Genomic DNA, 20,462 nt, shown 5'->3' with positions numbered 1-20,462 from the left:
ATGGATGAGTGTATAGACACATGGTAGACGGAAGAGAAGAAGATGGATGATGAATCAGTGGATGGGAGGGTGAATAGACAGATGATGAGTGAATGCATGGATGGATGAGTGGATGGATGGATGGATGGATGAGTGGATGGTGGATTATCAATATATCCAGGACCTTTGATCTGAAAATGTCTCTTCTTTATTTAGATGTGATTGAAGCTTTGTCAAATCCAATACGATATGTGAATCTCATGGAGCAAAGAGCTAAACAGTTAGCTGCTTTGACACTGGAAGATGAAGAAGAAGTAAAGAAAGAGGTGAGCAAGTGTTCTAATCTTATGTGGGATTAAGCATGATTTCCACACCCAGTGGCTGACTTTGCCTATATAACATCACGCCTCGGGAGAAGAAAATAGCACATTGGAAAAGTTCTTTGATGTAGCTTAGCATCTTCTCATAAGACGTCTATATGATTGGCAGAATTTTTCATATTTCATCCTCTTTTGATAGTCTGTGCCCACCCCAACATCGAACAGTCCACATCTGGCCATTTCAGGTGAAAGTTTCTAACTGATTTCATATTGCTTAAAGGTGACTAAAGCACTTAGAAAAGAAGATGATCATCATGTTATTTAGTATTTTATTTTTTGTCTTTAGAGTGCAGGATTTTCAAAGTGCTTTTGTGACTTCATAGAATACATAAAGTCCTTAATAGAAATACCTAGTGTGTAGTATGGGCCATAAAATATTTACTACTACTCTTACGCTGTATACTTATATATTATAATACATATTTCCAAATAATTGGTATATTTTTTTTAAAAATCAGGTGTCACAATGCAAAGAGTAATCAAGGAAGGGACTAGAAATATTAGAAGTGAAACTTAAAAATATAAAACTTCTATGGTCTACATAGTAGACCTTGTTTTTTGTAGTCTTTTAGTTTTCAAAAAAGTGAAACATAATTTAATGATTGAAGATGACATCAATATTAAAGATAGTGAAAGAAATAAGCTATTTTTATACTTCATTTGAATATTCTGAAGATAAATTCATGGAGAAAGATGAGAAAAAATGGAGAACTATCAGAATGAGGGAAAGAAATCTTGAAAATTGTTTAGATAACTATACCTAATACCCAAGTCCATTAAAGCTGATATAATTTATCATTTTTAAGATTTATTTATTTATTTGAGAGACAGAGTGAGCATGCAAGTGGTGGGGGGAGGGGCAGAAGAGGGAGAAACAGACTCCCCACTAAGGTGGAGCCCAACTTGGGGCCTGATGCCACAAATCCAAGATCATGACCTCAGCCAAAACTAAGAGTCAGATGCTTAACCAACTAATCCACTCAGGCACCCCAGGTTGATATAATTTATTAAATAACTCTTTTTCTTATTCCAAAAGAAACCTAGGTTTATCACAGGAAAATTTTGAACTAAACATGAGAAAAGCAAATCCCAAAGATATTACCTATAATTCAAACACCTAAGCCACCAAGATCTAAGCTATCTAAAGATAGCTTTTTACACTAGGTATAAAAAGACTAGCTAAATAGCTAGTCTTTTTATGCACAGTTATTACTTTCTCATAAAATAGGATAATATTCACTATCTGTGTTTTGGCCCTTTATTTTCACTTAATGCAAATATTTTCCATGTCATTAAATATTCTTCTATGACATACCCTTTAATGATTTCGTGGTTTTCTATCATATAGCCATATCATAGTTTATTTTTGTAACCCCTATTACTGGATATTTCAAATAGGACTCCACTCTTTTAAAAGATCTTCAGGGAACATATGTAAATACATTTTTGAACACACCTATGATTATTTCCAGCTTTTTTGTACAGAAATTTAGAAATTTTTGATCTAAAATATGTTGAGCTAATTGAACATGAGAAAAAAATGAAAGGAAAGGATAACATTCATCATAAGAGTAACATTTTCCAGGCTCTTATATACACTGCTGGCATTGTATCCATAGAACCTGTAGAGAGTGAAATTTAAAGTTAGACTGGTAAGTTTCAGAAATAATGCTTTTTGTGGTATGCAGTAAATAGGGTTATAGGAAAATTTTATACTGCCAGAAAATTATGCCTAATAGCAGACATAAATATACCTCCAGTCCTCTGGAGAAGCCTGCGGCCATGAGCCCTCTATAGCCCACACCTGCAGCAGCCCCGTAAAATGAAGGTCTGAGGGGCACCTGGGTGGCTTAGTTGGTTAAGCGTCTGCCTTCAGCTCAGGTCATGATCCCAGGGTCCCGGGATCTAGCCCTGAATCCATTTCTCTGCTCAGCGGGGATCTGCTTCTCCCTCTCTGCCACCCCCGGCTTGTTCTCTCTCTCACTTTCTCTCTCTCTCAAATAAATAAATAAAATCTTTAAAAAAATAATAAATATAAAGAAGGTCTGGGTAGGACATCAATAACATCTGCTTGGAACGTGGGAAGCCCCTCCTTCTGTGAGCCCCACACAAGCAGTGAGTGCTTGGACTAAGCCTTCAAAATTCACACAGGGGGCCTAGGTGTTTCACATTTGTTTTTCTCCCCTCAGCAGATACCAAGCATAGATGTTAGAGGCACACATAGCTTTGGAAGTGTATTTACTTCCAGAGGACTGGAACTACATTGCTGGAGATGTCTACTAAGTTATTCTTGGAAGGAGGTGACCCATGCCGAGCAAGGGAAAGATCCAGGAGAATAAGAGCCCAGGTCCATTGTTTCTGGGTGGGCAACTTCTGTATTACAGTTCACACTCCTGAGTCCCCATGGGATCAGACTGAGGCTAGACTCCGGGCTGAAACCGCATTTCAACTTAATCTTCTTTTCCAGTCTTATCCTGCTTTCCTTACCTTCCTGCAGTTTCCTCCTGTTCTCAGTAAATCATGCACTTCACCACCGCCATGTTGAATTCTGCTTACAGGGAAAGCAATGAGGCTCAGTAGTTGCTGTTTTATACTGAAAATCAAGAACGAATGCCTTTTCTGAGTTTTTTGTCTGGGAACCAGAATTTGAATGTTTGACAATAGTTACATCTTTAATTCTAGCGGTTCTTTAGAGATCATAGCGCTTTTTCTTTCCAATGACCTTCAAAAGGATTAAAAGGAGAAAATTCAGGGAATGCCTAATTTTGCTCGTATGGACACCAATATGGAATTAGAGGCTCTCCTTAGAAATCTAACAGAAGCTCTGAAATTCTTTTCTCTTCTACCTGCTTTACCTCACTAACATATGTAATAAAATACAATCCAAGGTAAAGATAATTTATATAGATAGAAATAATCCTTAATAACGTCCTTCTCCAGTTAGAGAACAGGAATCTTTTTAATCGACTGGATATGTCTTATTTTCTAGGAAATAGAAGTTCAAAGTTCAAATGTATTGTCATTATTTAGAAACAATACTTTTTCTATCATGAATTTCTACATATTCATTAGCCAGGTTCTCCAAGGAGTGAACCCTCAGTTGGAGAGAACATTTCAAGATACTGCCAGTTTCTGCTTATATAGTATAGCAATTGAAATAAAAAGTCTCTCTCTCTATTTTTTAAGATTTTATTTCTTTATTTGACAGAGAGAGACATAGCGAGAGAGGGAACACAAGCAGGGGAAGTTGGGAGAGGGAGAAAGCGGGCTTCCCGCTGAGCAGGGAGCCTGATGTGGGTCTTGATCTCAGGACCCTGGGATCATGACCCGAGCTGATGGCAGATGCTTAACGACTGAGCCACCCAGGCGCCCCATGATTAAAAAGTCTTTTAATGAGGTATTCTACTCATGGTGCACCAGAAAGACTTTTTCTCGTGATTGCAAAAAAAAAATGTCACTCTAAGGAACGGGAGACATAGGGCCTTCAAGATGTCAGGGATCCTGTCACACTGTAGTCCTTTCAAAGCCTTATCTTTGCACCAAACATCACATATCAAAAATCTGTTTAGAGAGAATGCAACGCTAATGAATATAAAAATACAGAAGTAGCATTTTAGGTCAACTTTATTTTCGTTTCTCCTCTAGCAGTAGTGATCAGAAAGGATTTTCAGTAAATGTATAATGTTTGTTAAATTTAGAGGATATTTAGACATTTTCAGTTTTAGAAATAACTTTAGAGACATTGAATCCCAGAGATTCCAAATGGTCTAAGAGAGAAAATATAATTTTTTTCCTTTGAAATATCAAAACCCTAAATGACCTCATTTTTGAAACTCAAGGAAAAAAAAAATCATTTGCCCTTACCATTTAACGCTAGAAAGGAAAAGTCATTCCACACCTTTGAACACCGATGTGCCCTTTATCTTGTCTTGTAATGATGTAAGTTTGTTTGAATGAGGCCACCGAAAATAAGTAGCTGTGGTTTTCTCAAAAGAAAATTCTATCTAGGACATGGCAGGCACTGGAGACACTATTTTAGCAACGAAGACTTTTTTAGTATAATCCTTTTAACTTGGTAGTTATAAAGGTCATTTCTATTTGAAAACTAAAGACTTCATTGGATGGCAAAATATTCCCAGATTTGTAATACTTTAATAAATGATCTTCATAGAGTAATGTGCAAACCAAGTAACTAGGCAAGTTGAAAATTCCCCCATGCTTTGAACACTATACATTTCAGATCATGTGGAAAGATAGTTAGATAGATATCTATAATAAATCCAACATATATTTATGTAAGTTAAGGAATAATAGAGATTTGAGTTGCTGGGTTATTTTGTGTCCTTTAAAGTCTTCATTCAGGACACTGGGTTAGTAAAATTGTAGAAAGTTGCCTAATCTGAATTATAACAAAGGTTTTAAAATATTTATAACTATTTCTTTGTTTAAAAAAAGGTATATAAAAAATTTTTAAACATAATAACCCCCCCCCCCCCCCCAAAAAAAAACCCCAAAAGGTCCTGAGTAATCTTGGAGATAACATTTTTGGTGTATGTCCTTTTAACAAGTAGATGCATATATTTTTTTTTTCTGTTAGAAAATATTAATTTTTAAAAATGGTTTCACAACCTTAATGTTTTCATGCATTTTTAGAAATGCCTGATGAGACATCAGTAACATTCCTGATTTTCTATTTTTAAAATACACCTGTAAAGAGAAAAGTAAATATCCAATATATTGAACACAAAATATTACGTGATGTCTTTAATGTTCACAAGCAGTACTTGAACATGACTTGTTTTAGCATGTCGGGGAATGCAGAAGCATTTTACTGAGCGCTTACAGCGTACCTAGCACCATTCTGAGCCCTTTGATGGATTAACACACATCTTAAAATATCTGTATGTCTTGGTTACTATGATTATTCCCATTTAGCAGATGAGGAATTCCCATTTAGCAGATGAGTACTGAGAGATTCGATTTCTCAGCCAGTGTCACACAATCAGTAAGGAGGAGAGTGGTGTTGAAATCCAAGCCATCTAGCTCCGGAACTCATGTTCTACACCAGCATTTCTACAAGTCTGATGTGCCAACCGGGGAGGGCATCCTGAGTCAGCAGGTCTGGGGTGGGGAGAGGCTCAGCACTTCTCACAAGCCCCAGGGAATGGGATAATGCCATTGTTCCACAGAGCATACTTTGAGTAGCAAGGGACCATAGTCCACCCCATTGTGCTACCTCAATAACGAAATTGCGATTTTCTAGTAACTGTAAACAAGGATTACCCTTCTTGCCTCTTTCTGTCCTTTATAGCAGGTGACTTGGATAACTAACCACAGAATATAAGACCTTTACCTTCAATGGCAGCATCCTTTGAATTGAATTTTTTGGTTGATTCAAATGTCAAGATTCCCCCTGCCTTTACATCACTGGATATTATATTGTTCTTCAATGGTGAGGTTTATTTATGTGCATTCCCTTTGATTAATTTGCACGGTGGCTTCTGGCCAAAATTTAGTTCCCCCAGTTCAAAAGTTCTAAGGCCATGTTCATTCACTAAGTGGACATTGCCACCGTTGGACAAAGTTATGATCTAAGACAGAGAATGCCCCAAACCTTCCTCAACCTTCAAGGCCAAAATTTCTGTTCTCAAGAGTTCCCTGTATCATCTGTGTGTGTAATACACAAGCGAAGGTGTGTTAGTGGTCTCTATATCACTTTGACATTGAAGGGAAAGTTGTTTAGTAATAACATAATTTCATTTATTCCAAGAGGCCTACTTTTTAAGTTGTCAGACTCATGTGTTCTCATAAGTGAGCTGGAACGTATCAAAAATAATTTATTTCCTTATTCAGAATATGGCAAAATAGGCATCTTTGATGGGATTTGATTATTTGAGAAGAAAAAGGTTAATTATATGATCTAGTGTGGATTTCACCAGTAAGATAACAACAGCAAAAATCCAAGATGGTACAACTCATAAGGTTACCGTGTTTAACTTCAGAGAATGCATTGGGCGTCACTTAATCTGTTTCTAAGACAGAAGCTTGTTACCTCATCCATGGTTCAAGAACTTGGCACTAAAATCAAAGATGAGGTTTCTTGGCAATTTTGGATTCTCTTTAAGTGAAAATCTTGCTCCTCAAATAATAATTTAGCAACATGCCAACTTATAGAAACAACAGTTTCTCACAATCCCTGGATTTTAAAGCATCCAATAAAGTGGGAAGAGAAAGTGTGCCTTTTTAGAGATGGCTTTTAGATAATGACACTGTCCCTTTATTCTATATACAGATTTGGAGTTTACAAGGCATTTTATTGGGCCCCCTGGGAAAAAAACACTGAGCCCTAACTAGACAACATGTAATCCCCATTTTTAAAAGAGGGGAACAGTTGCATGGTAGATTGACTTGCCTATGATCAGTAAGCAAAAAATGGAGGAACTAGAGCTTTTTAAATGAGTTCTCAAGAGAAGACCGTATATGAATTTGAGTTGAAACTACTCAAGTATTGGTCCAATCTCACTGCTTTTACAAATTTCCTCCATATCAATTTTTCAAATTTCAATGGATTCAAATAAGGAGCTTTGGGTTCATCTGCCCAAAAACAGCGCTACACCCAGAAATTCGAATATCACAGTCCATGCAGGCCCCATACTATAGGGGCTGTAAAACTGTGACTCTCAATGACAGTTTTTCACTCTCTAGAGTAAGGCTTCTCCAATTTTTGGATGCAGACAGATCCCCTGGGGATCTTGTTTCAGTGCAAATCCAGATTTCATTGTTCTGAAGCAAGGCACAAAATTCTGCATTTCTTTTTTTTTTTTTAAGATTTTATTTATTTATTTGATAGGCAGAGAGGTAGGCAGAGAGAGAGGCAGGGAAGCAGGTTCTATGCTAAGCAGAGAACCTGATGCGGGGGCTCCATCCCTGGACCCTGGGATCATGACCTGAGCCGAAGGCAGAGGCTTTAACCCACTGAGCCACCCAGGCGCTAAGGGCCTTCCGAGTAAACCTGCTGCTACTGACCTATAGGACCAGATTCTGGGTAACAAGGCCTTCAGACTTAAGCATCCTTCAGAATCACCTGGATCACTTCCTAAAGCACAGATTGCTGTCCTTGAGACTTTTTGAGAGTAGGTCTGGGGTGCATTTGCATTTCTAATGAGCTTGTTAGTCATGTTATGCTGCTGGTGAAGGGACAGACATTTCCTACACCTGTGGCTCACTTGGGGCTCTTCCCACATGGAATTAAAAAGACATTATTCAGGGGCGCCTGGTTGGCTCAGTGGGTTGAACATCTGCCTTCGACTCAGGTCATGATCTCGGGCTCCTGGGGTCAAGCCCCACATCAGGCTCCTGGCTCAGTGGGGAGCTTGCCTCTCCCCCTGCTCATTCTCTATTTCTCTCTAAGTGAACTTAGAATCTTAAAATAATAATACTAGAAAAATAAATAAATAAATAAATAAATAAATAAAAAGCCATGATTCCATCCACTCTAAAATGTCGCCTTCATCACAGGACCCCAGTAGGGCTCCAGGAGAAACTCTCTTCTCAGGGAATTGTCCAGAATCTGTTTTGTGACTGATTGACCAGAGTACCTACCAAGTGATTTGGCTTAGATAAATTGGAAGATACATCCCCACAGGTTGAATGTTAAGGGTGGTTGGTCTACATTCATTTTAAAAAGAAAAATTCATGATTTCTGCCCAACTATAAAGAGTTCATTTTTTTTCTGATTTCAGAAAAAAGACTGTATCAAATATTTCTAATACATTAAAATTGGCAGGAACAATAACAAAGGTAACAGATATAAAATAGTGTCTCCCTTTAATCTCCTTCTAAATAAACTGCCATAATTCCGAATTAAATGCAGATTCTCTACAGACAAGGACAGCGTCTCCATTTGCTCATTGACTCATTCATTCAAAAAAAGTTGTTTCTTATGGTAACATAAGGTGGTTCTTTAGTTTCAGGCCCTTGTCATTGATAGTGTATGTACATGAGCTGAAAATAAAAGGCAGATTTCTTCATTTATTCACCCAATAAAAAAATTTTTGAGCACAACTTTGTCAGTCACCATGCTGGGCATTGTATCCTATATTATATTATACAGGATATATATGTTAATAAATACAATAATATATATTAATAATATATATTATATATACAATATATAATATATAATTGTATAATAATATATTAATATATATTAATAATTTATATAATGATGAGAAAAATCAGCTGTTCTCATGGCCCTTACAATCTGGAGGAAGAGATTAACATTAATAAAAATTCATGCATATGCATGTAAACAGCTGTTACAAATGTTTCAGCAAAGATACCATGTGAATGCTGATGATTTTTTACGTGATCACAGATATGACAAAACGGAAGTCAACAGATGTATTTATTCAGGTCCTTAAAGCTGTGTCCTGCTTCTAACTCACTCTGGTGGACTCTTTACAATATGGTTTTGCTATCATTTATTATAAAAATTCTCAAATGTACCCAAATGTTGAAAGAACTGTATAATGAACATCTATATATCAATCACCTGGATTCCACAATTTACATTTTGATGCATTTTCTGTATCACATTTATATCTATCTTTAACCATTCTTCTATCCATTCATTAGTCTATCTTATTTTTTGATGCATTTCAAAGTAGGCTGCAAATATTAGTTTACTTCATTCTGAAATGCTTCACATTGGAGGTTTTTAGAAGTGTTTTTAATTCCTTAGAAATGTGCAGTGGATGCATTATTTAATTTCGTTCAGGGAGTATAAATTCAAGGTGCCAGTTGTATGTGTGTTTGAGGAAGTTCTATCTGGAGGGAAAAGCCCACATCTGTCTGGAGTGGACCAGATTTCTACATGAAGAAATTATAAGCCTTGACCTTGATATTCAGTAAAAGCTGATGACCTTACCCCTTACTCATCTGAATAATACAATACTGAATCAAGATGCTGTCATCCTAACCACTATATGGAAGGGACTATACTTTTTGTGTGACTCAGGCAGGACAGCATGACCCAACACCTCCAACAGAACGATAAATATTTGGTATTTGGAAGATCCCTTACTTAACTATATTACACTCTCAAATAAATTCTCCAAACTCCTCAACTCCTGGTTTTCTATTGCTTGATTGTCGGGTCCACATTTTCAGTGCACTGGATAGAAATCTTTTCAACTGATGTATCAAATAGCATCACCTCCTTCTGCAAAACTTGTTTAAAAAAAAGGGGGGGCCTTTCCAGTTATCCTCTTAATGGTCCACCCGTGTTATATTTTAAAGTCACTCCTGTTCATGTTGGAAGGAGAAAGGATATAAATCTTAAAATCTTGGTTTTAACAAGGCCATTATTCCATATTTTGAAGGAAAAATGTTGTGGTGCTTCCATTTGGCCACTAGAGGGCAGGCACCTGCTGCTGTAGTTCATTCGGCACAATTTTCTCCATCCAACTAAGCAAAATCTAGTGCAACTAACTAACATACTATCTTCTGAACCTTCTTTCCTTGAAATGTATTTAATTGGATTCCAGGAAGCTCTCCATTAAATTGAGAAAACTGACATTTCTTGTTCTGTTGTTTCTATCACAATTTCCAGTAAAATAGGAAAGTATTCCATGCTTATTTTATTCAAACTCCTAAAAAAGGACTATTTGGGGAAAGGCTAGACAGAAATAGAGTCACAGGTGTTGACCCCCACTGGTTCTTTTTTTTTTTTTTTTTTAAGATTTTATTTATTTATTTGACAGACAGAGATCACAAGTAGGCAAGGAGGCAGGCAGAGAGAAAGGAGGAAGCAGGCTCCCCGCTGAGCAGAGAGCCGGACATGGGGCTCGATCCCAGGACCCTGGGATCATGACCTGAGCCGAAGGCAGAGGCTTTAACCCACTGAGCCACCCAGGTGCCCCACCCCCCACTGATTCTTTTGATAGGGACAAGGAATTTGGTTTTTGGACTTCAGCTCACATATCTATAAAGGGGAATTATTCAACCTTTCAGTGACGAGGTCAAAACCTTTCATCTAATATTGTATTACTACTATAGGCATTTTTTGTTTTTCAGTTCTTGCATTTAGCTGTTCTATTTAACTCATTTAGCTTTTTATACAGGAATGCCTTTTTAGTGTAACAAAGTTAACTCTTTGGGAATGATGTTTATATTTATACATCTTTAAATTTCAGCTGCAAATTAAGTTACTTTTGTGGTTCCTTAAAAGTTGCTATTAGCTTAAAATTCAGAGTGAAGTAGGACAGCAGTGAAACTCAGACTTTAGACTCTTAACACATATTCAGACATTAATCCAACTGTCAACTGTGTGGCCTCTAGCAAGTTATATGACTTTTAATAAAGTCTTTAGTAAAGACCTTTTTAAAAAAGATTTACTTATATATTTATTTGAGAGAGAGAGAGAGCAAAGAAGGAGAGAGAAGCAGACTCCCCACTGAGCACGGAGCCTGATGCAGGGCTTGATCCCAGAACCCTGAGATCATAACCTGAGCCAAAGGCAGACGCTTAACCAACAGAGCCACCCAGGTGCCCCTACTAAAGACCTTTTTTTTTTTTTTAAAGATTTTATTTATTTGACACAGAGAGAGAGATCACAAGTAGGCAGAGAGGCAGGCAGAGAGAGAGAGGGGAGGAAGCAGGCTCCCCACGGAGCAGAGAGCCTGACGCAGGGCTCTATTCCAGGATCCTGGGATCATGACCTGAGCTGAAGGCAGAGGCTTTAACCCACTGAGCCACCAGGCGCCCCAAAGACCTTTAATAATAGCTTAGATTTCTTTGCTTTAAGTGGAGTTGAGTAGGCAGCTGACACTGGCTGCAATAAGGCTGGTGTGTCTTAAACCATCTCACACTCACTGATCTACAGCTGCTTCTGTAAGCACTCTCCATGAAGGAAGGGTCAATTAGAGTTTGTACTCACTGGCCTTTGGTTAACACAGTATTTTAAACACCAGTCTGATATATTTGCCATCATAGATTCTCACCAAATTAATAAATAAAATTTCATAAGTAAATAAATATAATAAATAAATATACAAATAAATAAATACAATAAATAAATAATCATAAGAGACACCTGACAAGTATCAAGCAAAAAAAAAAAAAAAGTCAGAAACAAAAACTGTTGAGGAGCCCCTGGATTCCTCAGTCTAGCCTTCTCTTTGGCCACCCTTTGCTCTCTGCTTTGTCCGGCCCCTGGGGCGAGCAGGTGGGGCATGTTGGGCTGCAGGTTATTTGGGCCACAGCATTTCCCAGCATGCCCCTCTCGTTCTACCATTGCTATGGGTGCATTGTTCACCCTGACACAGTCCTTGAATTATAGACAAACTGCAGAGCATGGCGTACAGATGGGCAGCTTCTGGGCCAAAGGTGGTCTGAAGATGTGATTTGTTTGGACTCAATGATTTCACATTAGGGGATTTCACACACACACACACACACACACACACACACACACACACACACAATTTGTTTTCCAGCTTTTCTTGAAGCCTATTCAATAATAGACTCAAGCTGAGTGGCAGCTGCCCCTTTCCAGGACCTCCCTCTCCAACTCTGACCATGGCCCCACTTTGCCTTGTTGTATTAAGTCTGGTAAGCTTTGCTCATTTCCATCCTTCCCATTAACTGCCTATTCATATATACTCTGAGAGACACCTGGCTGGCTCAGTCAGTGGGGCGTGCAACTCTTGATCTCAGGGTTCAAGCCCCCTGCTAGGCGCAGAGATTACTTAAAATAGAATCTTTGAAAACAAAAGACTGTATGGTGTGAATGGCGCCCTCTGGGGGTTCTGCCGTGTCTTCCACCTTCCCGGAGGCATCTGGGTGTGTGACCCGGGGGGGGGGGGGGTGTCACATCTGGGTGTTAACTAAAGAAGCATTTCTCCAAAGATTACCTCACAATCCAGCGCCAAACCTTGGTGGCCCCTTTATCCTCAGTTATAACTGTAATATGGTTGCCTGTGTGTTTATTCAACATTTATCTGCTTTTAAAAAAAATCTCTCTGAATTGATACATTATGTCAGTTTCCAGGACCTGCGGCTTTGTCTTGCATAATCTTGATAAGCAGAGATTTATTTTTCCTTCCACTTGACTCAGTTGATGATTGAACTTGGTTTCCCAAGGGCGTACAGCTACACAGAATGTCTGCAAAACCAGATACAAGGCGAAAATAAGCTTGCTGGATTAATTTTGAACACATTTCCAGCCTGATACTCCCAAGACACCAAGTTTGGTTGCCAAAAAAAGCCACATACTATTGCCTTCGTGAAAGCTGGCTCGCCATCACCTCTTTTTCCCTCCGTCAGAATTTTCTTTTATCCTATCTCTCTTCAGAGGGCTAATTTTAGCCAGCTGCCACATTGGGGAAAAAATGTGATTTATCTCCCACATGGTTCCAGAAACCTGCCTGGATATAGATGGGAAAGGTCAGATGCCTGTGGAACAGGAGCCCCTTCCTCCCATTTCCCAGGCAGCTGAGTTTGGTGACTGCAGGCTGGGAGGCTGGGAAGGCTGGGAAGCTTTCTCCTACCTTATTCCATGCAGATAACCAGGCCCAGTGGATGACTGCTGATATCCCAGGGTTCTTTCCCATATTCCTTTTACTTCTGTCCATTCTGTGCAATGTACGTGCATCTCCTTTATGAATTTTGTGGCCAAACATCTATGATATCCCAGTCTTCTCAAGTGCTCCACAAATCCAAATGCCTGCAGGAGTGAGACAGGTGAAGCCGAAATGAGTGCAGAGGGAACCTTCTAAAAGGGACAGAAACCATTCCCTTCTAGCCCAACATGGGGAATGTAGGCTCAACATTGCCGATCTGATTTTTCAAGAAAAGCAAGAAATTCATTTTATTAACATAAAATCTCCTTCATTAAAATCTTTGGCAACCTTGGGGGAGCCAAAGAAAACATTCCCATGCACACTGTTTGGACCCTATGCCTCCAGTCTGCAATTTTTTTTAGGGTTTTATTTATTAAAGTCATCTCTATGCCCAATGTGTGGCTCAGACTCAAAACTCGAGATCAAGAGCTGCATGCTCCTCCGACTGAGCCAGCCAGGCGCCCCCACTTTGCAATTTCTTGGTGAACAAAAAATATGCAATCCTTCCCTTGGGCATAATGCTTCTAGGGAGAATTTTCCTGATGGATGTAACTTAATAATGCAACCAGAGTAGGACTTACCCATCCAAAGAAGCCTTTTTTTTCCCCCCCAAAAGGCAGAGCTCTACCACGGTGAGTTGTGTAAGCTGGCTAATTTCCTCCTTTAGGTTCCTGCCTCCCCAACTTCATTCCCAGCCATGGGTCCCAGGGATCGTCGCTTCCACTTCAATACCACTCCACCAGCAGGCCATGGTACATAAGTAGGGGTGATTTGTTGAATTGAAATAAGTTCTGCCATCACTGGAAGCAGTTTCAGAACTCGTGCTTTAATGTCCCCCTTTTGGGGGACAGAGTAAAAGCCACTTGTGACAATCATTTTCATCTTACATTTTATAAAAGTATTTTCATATGACCTTCTGCTATCTGTAATCTCATGACACCATATCAGAATGTTGGGTTCCAAATGATTTCTGGCTATTTCATAATATTGTTATTATGTTATATTATATATATATTTTTAATTTACTACCAAGTAGAACATTGGAACAGCCATTGTCAGCCATCCAGTAACCTGGATGGCAAGTCTAAAAAAAGAGTTGAAGGGCATTTCAGAATTGAAATGCATCATTGCAAGGGTATGTGATGACTACTGAGGCAATTATTTTATAAAAACAATGCTTATTCAGCAAACATTCACTAAATGTTTATTCTACATAGGACATAGTGGACTAGCTCCTGGGAAGAATGGAGTGGAGATTTCATAAATTCTGGCACATTTATTATTATTACTCATGGGTAGTATTATGCAAACTTAAAAACTTTATTTTATTTTTTTAAAGATTTTATTTATTTATTTGACAGACAGAGATCACATGTAGGCAGAGAGGCAGGCAGAGAGAGAGGAAGGGAAGCAGGATCCCTGCTGAACAGAGAGCCCGATGTAGGGCTCGATCCCAGGACCCCAGGATCATGACCTGAGCCGAAGGTAGAGGCTTTAACCCACTGAGCCACCCAGGCACCCCAGACTTTATTTATTTTAGACCCACCTACTCACTCTGTGCCAGGAACTATTCTAAGCACTTTATAACTGTTAACTTACTTGATCCTTTAAACAACCTTACAGTGTACATAATATTATGACACCCAGTATAGACACATCTTCATATATAAAAATGAGGAAATTGAGGCAGAGAGTTAAGTGACTTGCCCAACACTACACTGCTAACAAGTGGCAAGGCCTGGGTGGTGCAGACCCTTGGACATCTGACTCTTGGTTTCAGTGAGGTCATGATATCATGGCTGTGAGATTGAGCCCCGCATCGAGCTCTGTACTCAGCACAGAGTCTGCTTGAAATTTTTTCTCCCTGTCCCTCTGCCCCTCCTGATCATGATCCCCCTCCCTTATATAAATAAATAAATAAATAAATAAATCTATCTTAAAAATAAATAAATAAATGGCAAGGCCAGCTTTTGAACCCAGGTAAGTTTGACTCCAAAATCTGTGCTTGTAACTACTGTACCAGTTAGCTACTGCTGCATAACAAACAACTCCCAAATTCAATGGCTTACAGCATCAACAATGACTGACTCTTTTTCATGAGTAATTTGGTTAGCTGGGCAGTTATGCTGATTTGGACTAGGCTCAGCTCATCTTAGCTGGACTCCCTCATGTGTTTGTGGTCAGCTGGGGCTGGCTGGGCTACGAGATCCTTACCTAGATGACCCGGCTCTCCTCCACATTGTGTCTTGTCCTCCACAGCTGTAGCAGGGGTCTGAGAAAGAGAGGGAAAATTCACAAGTGCCTTTTCAATCTTCTGCTTGCAGCAAATTTGGTACTGTCTCATTTGACGAAGGCAAATCACATGGTCATGTCCAGAATCAGTGTGGGAGGGCACTACAAAAGGGCATGGACACTGAAAGGTGTACAGATCAAGGCTTTTTGATATAATCAACCCACTATAGTCATGACTCAACACTGTGCTGTTTCTACCCTGCTTTCCAGACAGTTTCATTTTGATATTTCAGACCCCAAATGTGTTGTGAAAATGCTAAATCAAATGTAGGCTTGTTGGCTTAGGAAGGTTATAAAAGAACGGTAAAAAAAATATGTAAAATGAAAGGATATTTATGATTATAGGCTGATCCTGGGGAAACACCATCAGAAGCTCCGAGTGAAGCCAGGACAACTCCAGCAGAAAACGGAGTGAATCACACTACATCCTTGGCACCCAAACCACCATCCCAGGCTCTCCACAGCCAACCGGCTCCAGGTAAACACTCTGAAAAGAGAGCTAGACAACATGACTAAGAGCCTCCAGTTTATTTGTGCCACTCAAGGAGATAGCATGAGCAAAGATGCAAGGACGTAGGAGGAGCTCCAGAAGTGTGGAATGAATGCATGAATGAATGAATGCCAAGAGAGATTCATTAGTGATCTGGTTCTGATGATAACTTACGAAGCTACCACGAACCATCACCCAGATCCCCATGTCTGTTTAGTGATACAGTTATAATCTACGTGCTCGCCGGCTTGTGAAGGATTCTTCATGCAACTTACGAACAGCTGTGCTTGACAAGCATCTTCTTAGCTCTACCTCGCTCATTAAGTCTCTTCCAAGAATTCCTTTCCATCTTTCTCCAACTTACTTTTCAATGACTTTGGGTGTCCACCACGTGCTGAGCACTCCATTCAGCCCTTCAAGTGGATTGACTCATTTCACCCTCATACCAGGGCTGAGTTTTTAGCTTCTGTCATTGTCCCCAATGGACAGATGAAGAAATTGGTTTTGAGGTGGAGAAGTACTTCCTGAAAGCCACATAGCTAGTGAAGAGGGAAGTCGGGATGGACACTGTTCCCTGTGATCCCAGTTCTTGCTTTCAGCTCTACTCTTACCAAAGGTCCACTCATGCCTCACTTAGAAAAAACCTTTGATTTCTGTGCAGCTAACACTGACCTTTAATCTAAGACTGCTTTAGGCAATTCTCTCTCCTTTTTATGTCCTCTTTCCCCAGTGGATGGCAGGTTCCCCAGGGCAGGCTTCAGTTTGATGCTTCCTTTGCACAGACCTGAGGAATAGCATATACTTGATCACTTTTTGTCCAGTGGGTTAATATAAGGTAAATAAAAGGCAGAAGAATTTCCTTCCATGAAGGTATGGCTTCCTGTCTCCTTCCTTCCTCGTCCAACTATAGTATGGTAGTGATGAAATACAGATCTTTTATTTGGAAGGGAAAGGGCATTTCTCATGGGAGAGAGTGAGATTTTAAAAAAGAACAAATCACATTTTAATTTGTATCAAATGTGCATGAACTGGGGCCTGTGCTTTTAAGAAGGTTGTTGAGATCAATAATGCTAAGAAGACGGGAGTGATATTTTCAACTAAGATTTTCATATTCCAAATACAAACATTTTGAGTACTTCTGGAATATAAATAAGTCATTTAAATACGTGAGTAAATATAGTCTTGTGCTTTGAAGAGTAAAAAGAAAATTTGGCATTTTAGCACTTGATTTTTTTTAACTTGATATTTTGAAATAATTTGACTTACAGAAGCCTTTTTTAAAAAGGCACAGAATTGTAAAACTGATCTCTTCTTCCCTGGTGTTAACATCTGTCGGAATCATGGTACAGTTATCAGACCTGGAAATTAACGTTGGCACAGTACTTGGAGCTGAACTACAGACCTCTTTTGAACTTCACCTGCTTTCTACTAATGTCTTTTTTTTTTTTTTTTTTAAGTAGGCTCCACACCCAGCATGGAGCTCAATGTGGGGCTTGAACTCATGACCCTGAGATCAAGAACTGAGCTGAGATTAAGAGTCTGACACTTAGAGGGAGCCACCCAGGCATCCCTCTACTGATGTCTTTTTATTGTTCCAGGTTCCAACCCAAGATCCCACATTGTATTTAACTGTTATGTCTCCTTGGTCTTCTCAAATGTATGACTGTCCTGTCTTTCATGACCTTGACACTTTTGAAGAGTACTGGTCAGTTCTTTTGTGCAGTATCGCTCAGTTTGGGCTTGTCTGATGTTTTGTCATGATTAGAGTGAAGTTTTGCATTTTGGGCACGAATATTGCAGAGACAATGCCGTCCTTCTCACTACATCATTTTAGGGGTAACTGATGTCAGCATTTCTCATCATCCGCCATGTTTCGATCACTTGGTTAAGGTGGAGTCAGCCAGGTTTTTAAACTGAAAGTTCTCATACCCCTTTATAGATAATAGTTATCTTGGGGGAGATCCCTTGAGACTATAAAATATCCTCTTTCTCCTTCAATGTATCTGATCATTTTGGTGTCCAACAGTGGATCTTGCCTGCCTCAACTACTACTGAGTGCTGGTCCACGTTTCATTTTTTTTAAAAGACCACTTGCCATTCCTGATATTGCCAAAAGGTGGCAGTAGCATTGCTTAAACGGAATTTGTCGACGATACTTTCTACTCAAAGTGGAGGGATGCCCAGTCTATAAATGGAGCATATAGACTTGCATTTAATTAGGTTTGCGTCTAAGTAACAAAACGAAGACATTGCTTCCAAGGTTTTTTGCTTGTTTGCTTGTTTGGGGGTGTTTTTTTGCAAGTAATTTTCTCCTACAATTTCTTATTTCTCCATAAAGAGACTTGGACTCAAGGGCCAAACTTAGTTGTTTTACAGGAAGAATACACTTTTTAAAGTTAAAGAAGGCTATTTCTTTTGTCTCTTTATTTCAGGTTCTGTAAAGGCACCTGTGAAAACAGAAGACCTTATTCAGAGTGTCCTAACAGGTAAATGCTGCCCTCTTCCCCAAGGAATTAGGCAGTTGAATATTATACAGCATAAGTATTTAGCGAGAGAGGATGTCCCCTCACCTCTGAAAAATAACATAATTAATATTTCTTCTCTGAAAATACCCACAGATATACAGTCTGAGTTCAAATCACATTATACAATGTCATCATGTCATCATAGAGAAGTAACCATATTTGGCAGATAGGACTCTATGGGTATAAAAATAATATAATTTCACAAGATATTGATATTAAAATCAAAGGATAGTTTCATACTGGAAATATGACCCAGAGAACGGGAACACACGCCCTCCCAACATGCCAATAATTAGGCATATTTTAGAAATGCAGAATGTGAGCCATTTGGGGCCACCGAATACGGAGTGTTTAGGAACTGAGATCCCATCAGAAAATAATTTCTACTTGGTTAGTACCTTAAACTAGTAGAACTAAAATTGGTACCTGATTTTTTTACTACAATGAGCAGCATGTAGCAGCATCTTCGAAACGTTTGTAGTATTTGGCCCAATACACAGAAATAATGCAAACACATGTTGACCAAAAAGCAGTGCTTTTGGTAACAGCCAAAAACTATAAACAACCCAGAAGTCCATAAACAGTAGTGTAGATAAATAAATTGTGGTATAGTCATAGAGTAAAATACGGTATAGCTGGAGGGATAAATAAACTATGATCGTACACAACATGGATAAAATACACATGCACAATGCAGAGGGAAAGAGGCCCGATGAGAGAGCACATTCTTTGTAATTCCAGCTGTATACAGCTAAAAACAGACAAAACAAATTTGTCCGTTAGAAACACAGATTCAGATGATACTTGGGAGGGGACAGGGGATGCAAACCCCAAAAAGAGGATCTCCAGGATACTGATAATGTTCTGATCTTGATCTGAGAGGTGGTTAGGAAAGCCTGTCCACTCTGGGAAAACGTATAAGGGGTGGATTTATGATTTATGTGCTTTTATGTGTGTATATTTCACCAATATGTAAAATCTGCATCGAATAATTACTTGAGGAATGCATTAAAACATGTTCTTAAAGATTCAATCCCATGGGCAACAGTATATTGTTAACACATAAAATAAGAAACAGAAGTGTAAATACAGCATGATTCCAGAGTTATTTTAAAATACATAAATATGTAGACAAAAGACAGTGGATGTGTACTGTTATTAACACTTCTGGGTGGCTTGTTTGCGAGTGATACTTATTACTTTATGTAAATGAACATTCCCGTTATGCTTAAGACCCTATTCAAAGAATAGCCTTTAATCCACAGACTTTAGAAGAAAAGAGTACTTTCTGTGGAATTTTTTTTTTTAATTGTAGGCTGGAACATCTTGAACCCTCTTGCTAAACTTGCTGTTGTTGGGTGCTCTATACCATTTAATGAAGTGGGATTGGATCTGTTACCCAAAATGTAGCAATTCCTTAGGATTATAAATTCTTAGCATAATAAGTTATTATGCAACCATAATGAGTCCATTTGGGCCTGAGGGAAACCATTAGATAAATGTACCTGATTCTCTTCCTGGCCTCTTTCTCAAAAGGAATCAAATGTCAGGAGAATAGACACATTATAAAAAAAAGGGGAGCATGTTTCAACTGCTTAACGACCTTAGCACTGAAGCATGTAAATTATTATTCTGATTTCAGTGTTTATCCACCAGATAGCTCATTTCTCTTCAGGTCTGTCGGTGTTCATGGTATATATTATATCTGAATCTCAGGACAGATCTAAATATTTATGATACCGTATTTTTGTTCCCAGAAGCAGAAAGTTCAGATGAAAGGATGGAAACAAGGGAACTGTGTACTTAATTTAGGTCCAGACAAATGATAATTCATTGAAGTTAAGACACTGTCAGTTTGAAGGCAACGCACTCTTCATGGATTGCTAAGAAAGAAAAGCACCAACAAGTTGTGATTGTACAAAGTATCTGAATTTTAGAAATGGTCACGTACTTTAAAATGCATATTCTAGAATTGATGACATTTGTCAGTAAAACACAGAATGATTTCAGGTCGAGCTCTGTCACATTACATGTGTTCAAAGCACTGGTTAAAATACCACGTAGGAATAAGGTATGCTACCACGAACCCTGATGGTTCCTTTGGGCAAATGCCATCAAGGGACCCTCCCTCGCTTCGGGTCTTTATCCTGGAACACTGTTGTGATAAATCCAA

The 20,462-nt window shown here is 38.9% G+C and overlaps 1 protein-coding gene across 1 annotated transcript in view; it reads left to right on the top strand.

The window, feature by feature from the left end:
• PLCB1 (phospholipase C beta 1) overlaps positions 1-20,462 on the top strand; it is a 680,586-nt gene that overhangs the window by 556,323 nt on the left and 103,801 nt on the right. The window contains 3 exon segments of the mRNA XM_047744852.1: positions 196-305; positions 15,620-15,752; positions 18,197-18,250. Of these exon segments, the coding sequence (XP_047600808.1) occupies positions 196-305; positions 15,620-15,752; positions 18,197-18,250 (297 nt within the window).

The sequence above is a fragment of the Lutra lutra genome, chromosome 9 (genome assembly GCF_902655055.1).
Source record: "Lutra lutra chromosome 9, mLutLut1.2, whole genome shotgun sequence".
NCBI classification, from domain to species: Eukaryota; Metazoa; Chordata; class Mammalia; order Carnivora; family Mustelidae; genus Lutra; species Lutra lutra.
The sequence above is the reverse complement of the archived record's forward strand: the minus strand, read 5'-3'. Positions and strand labels throughout refer to the sequence as shown.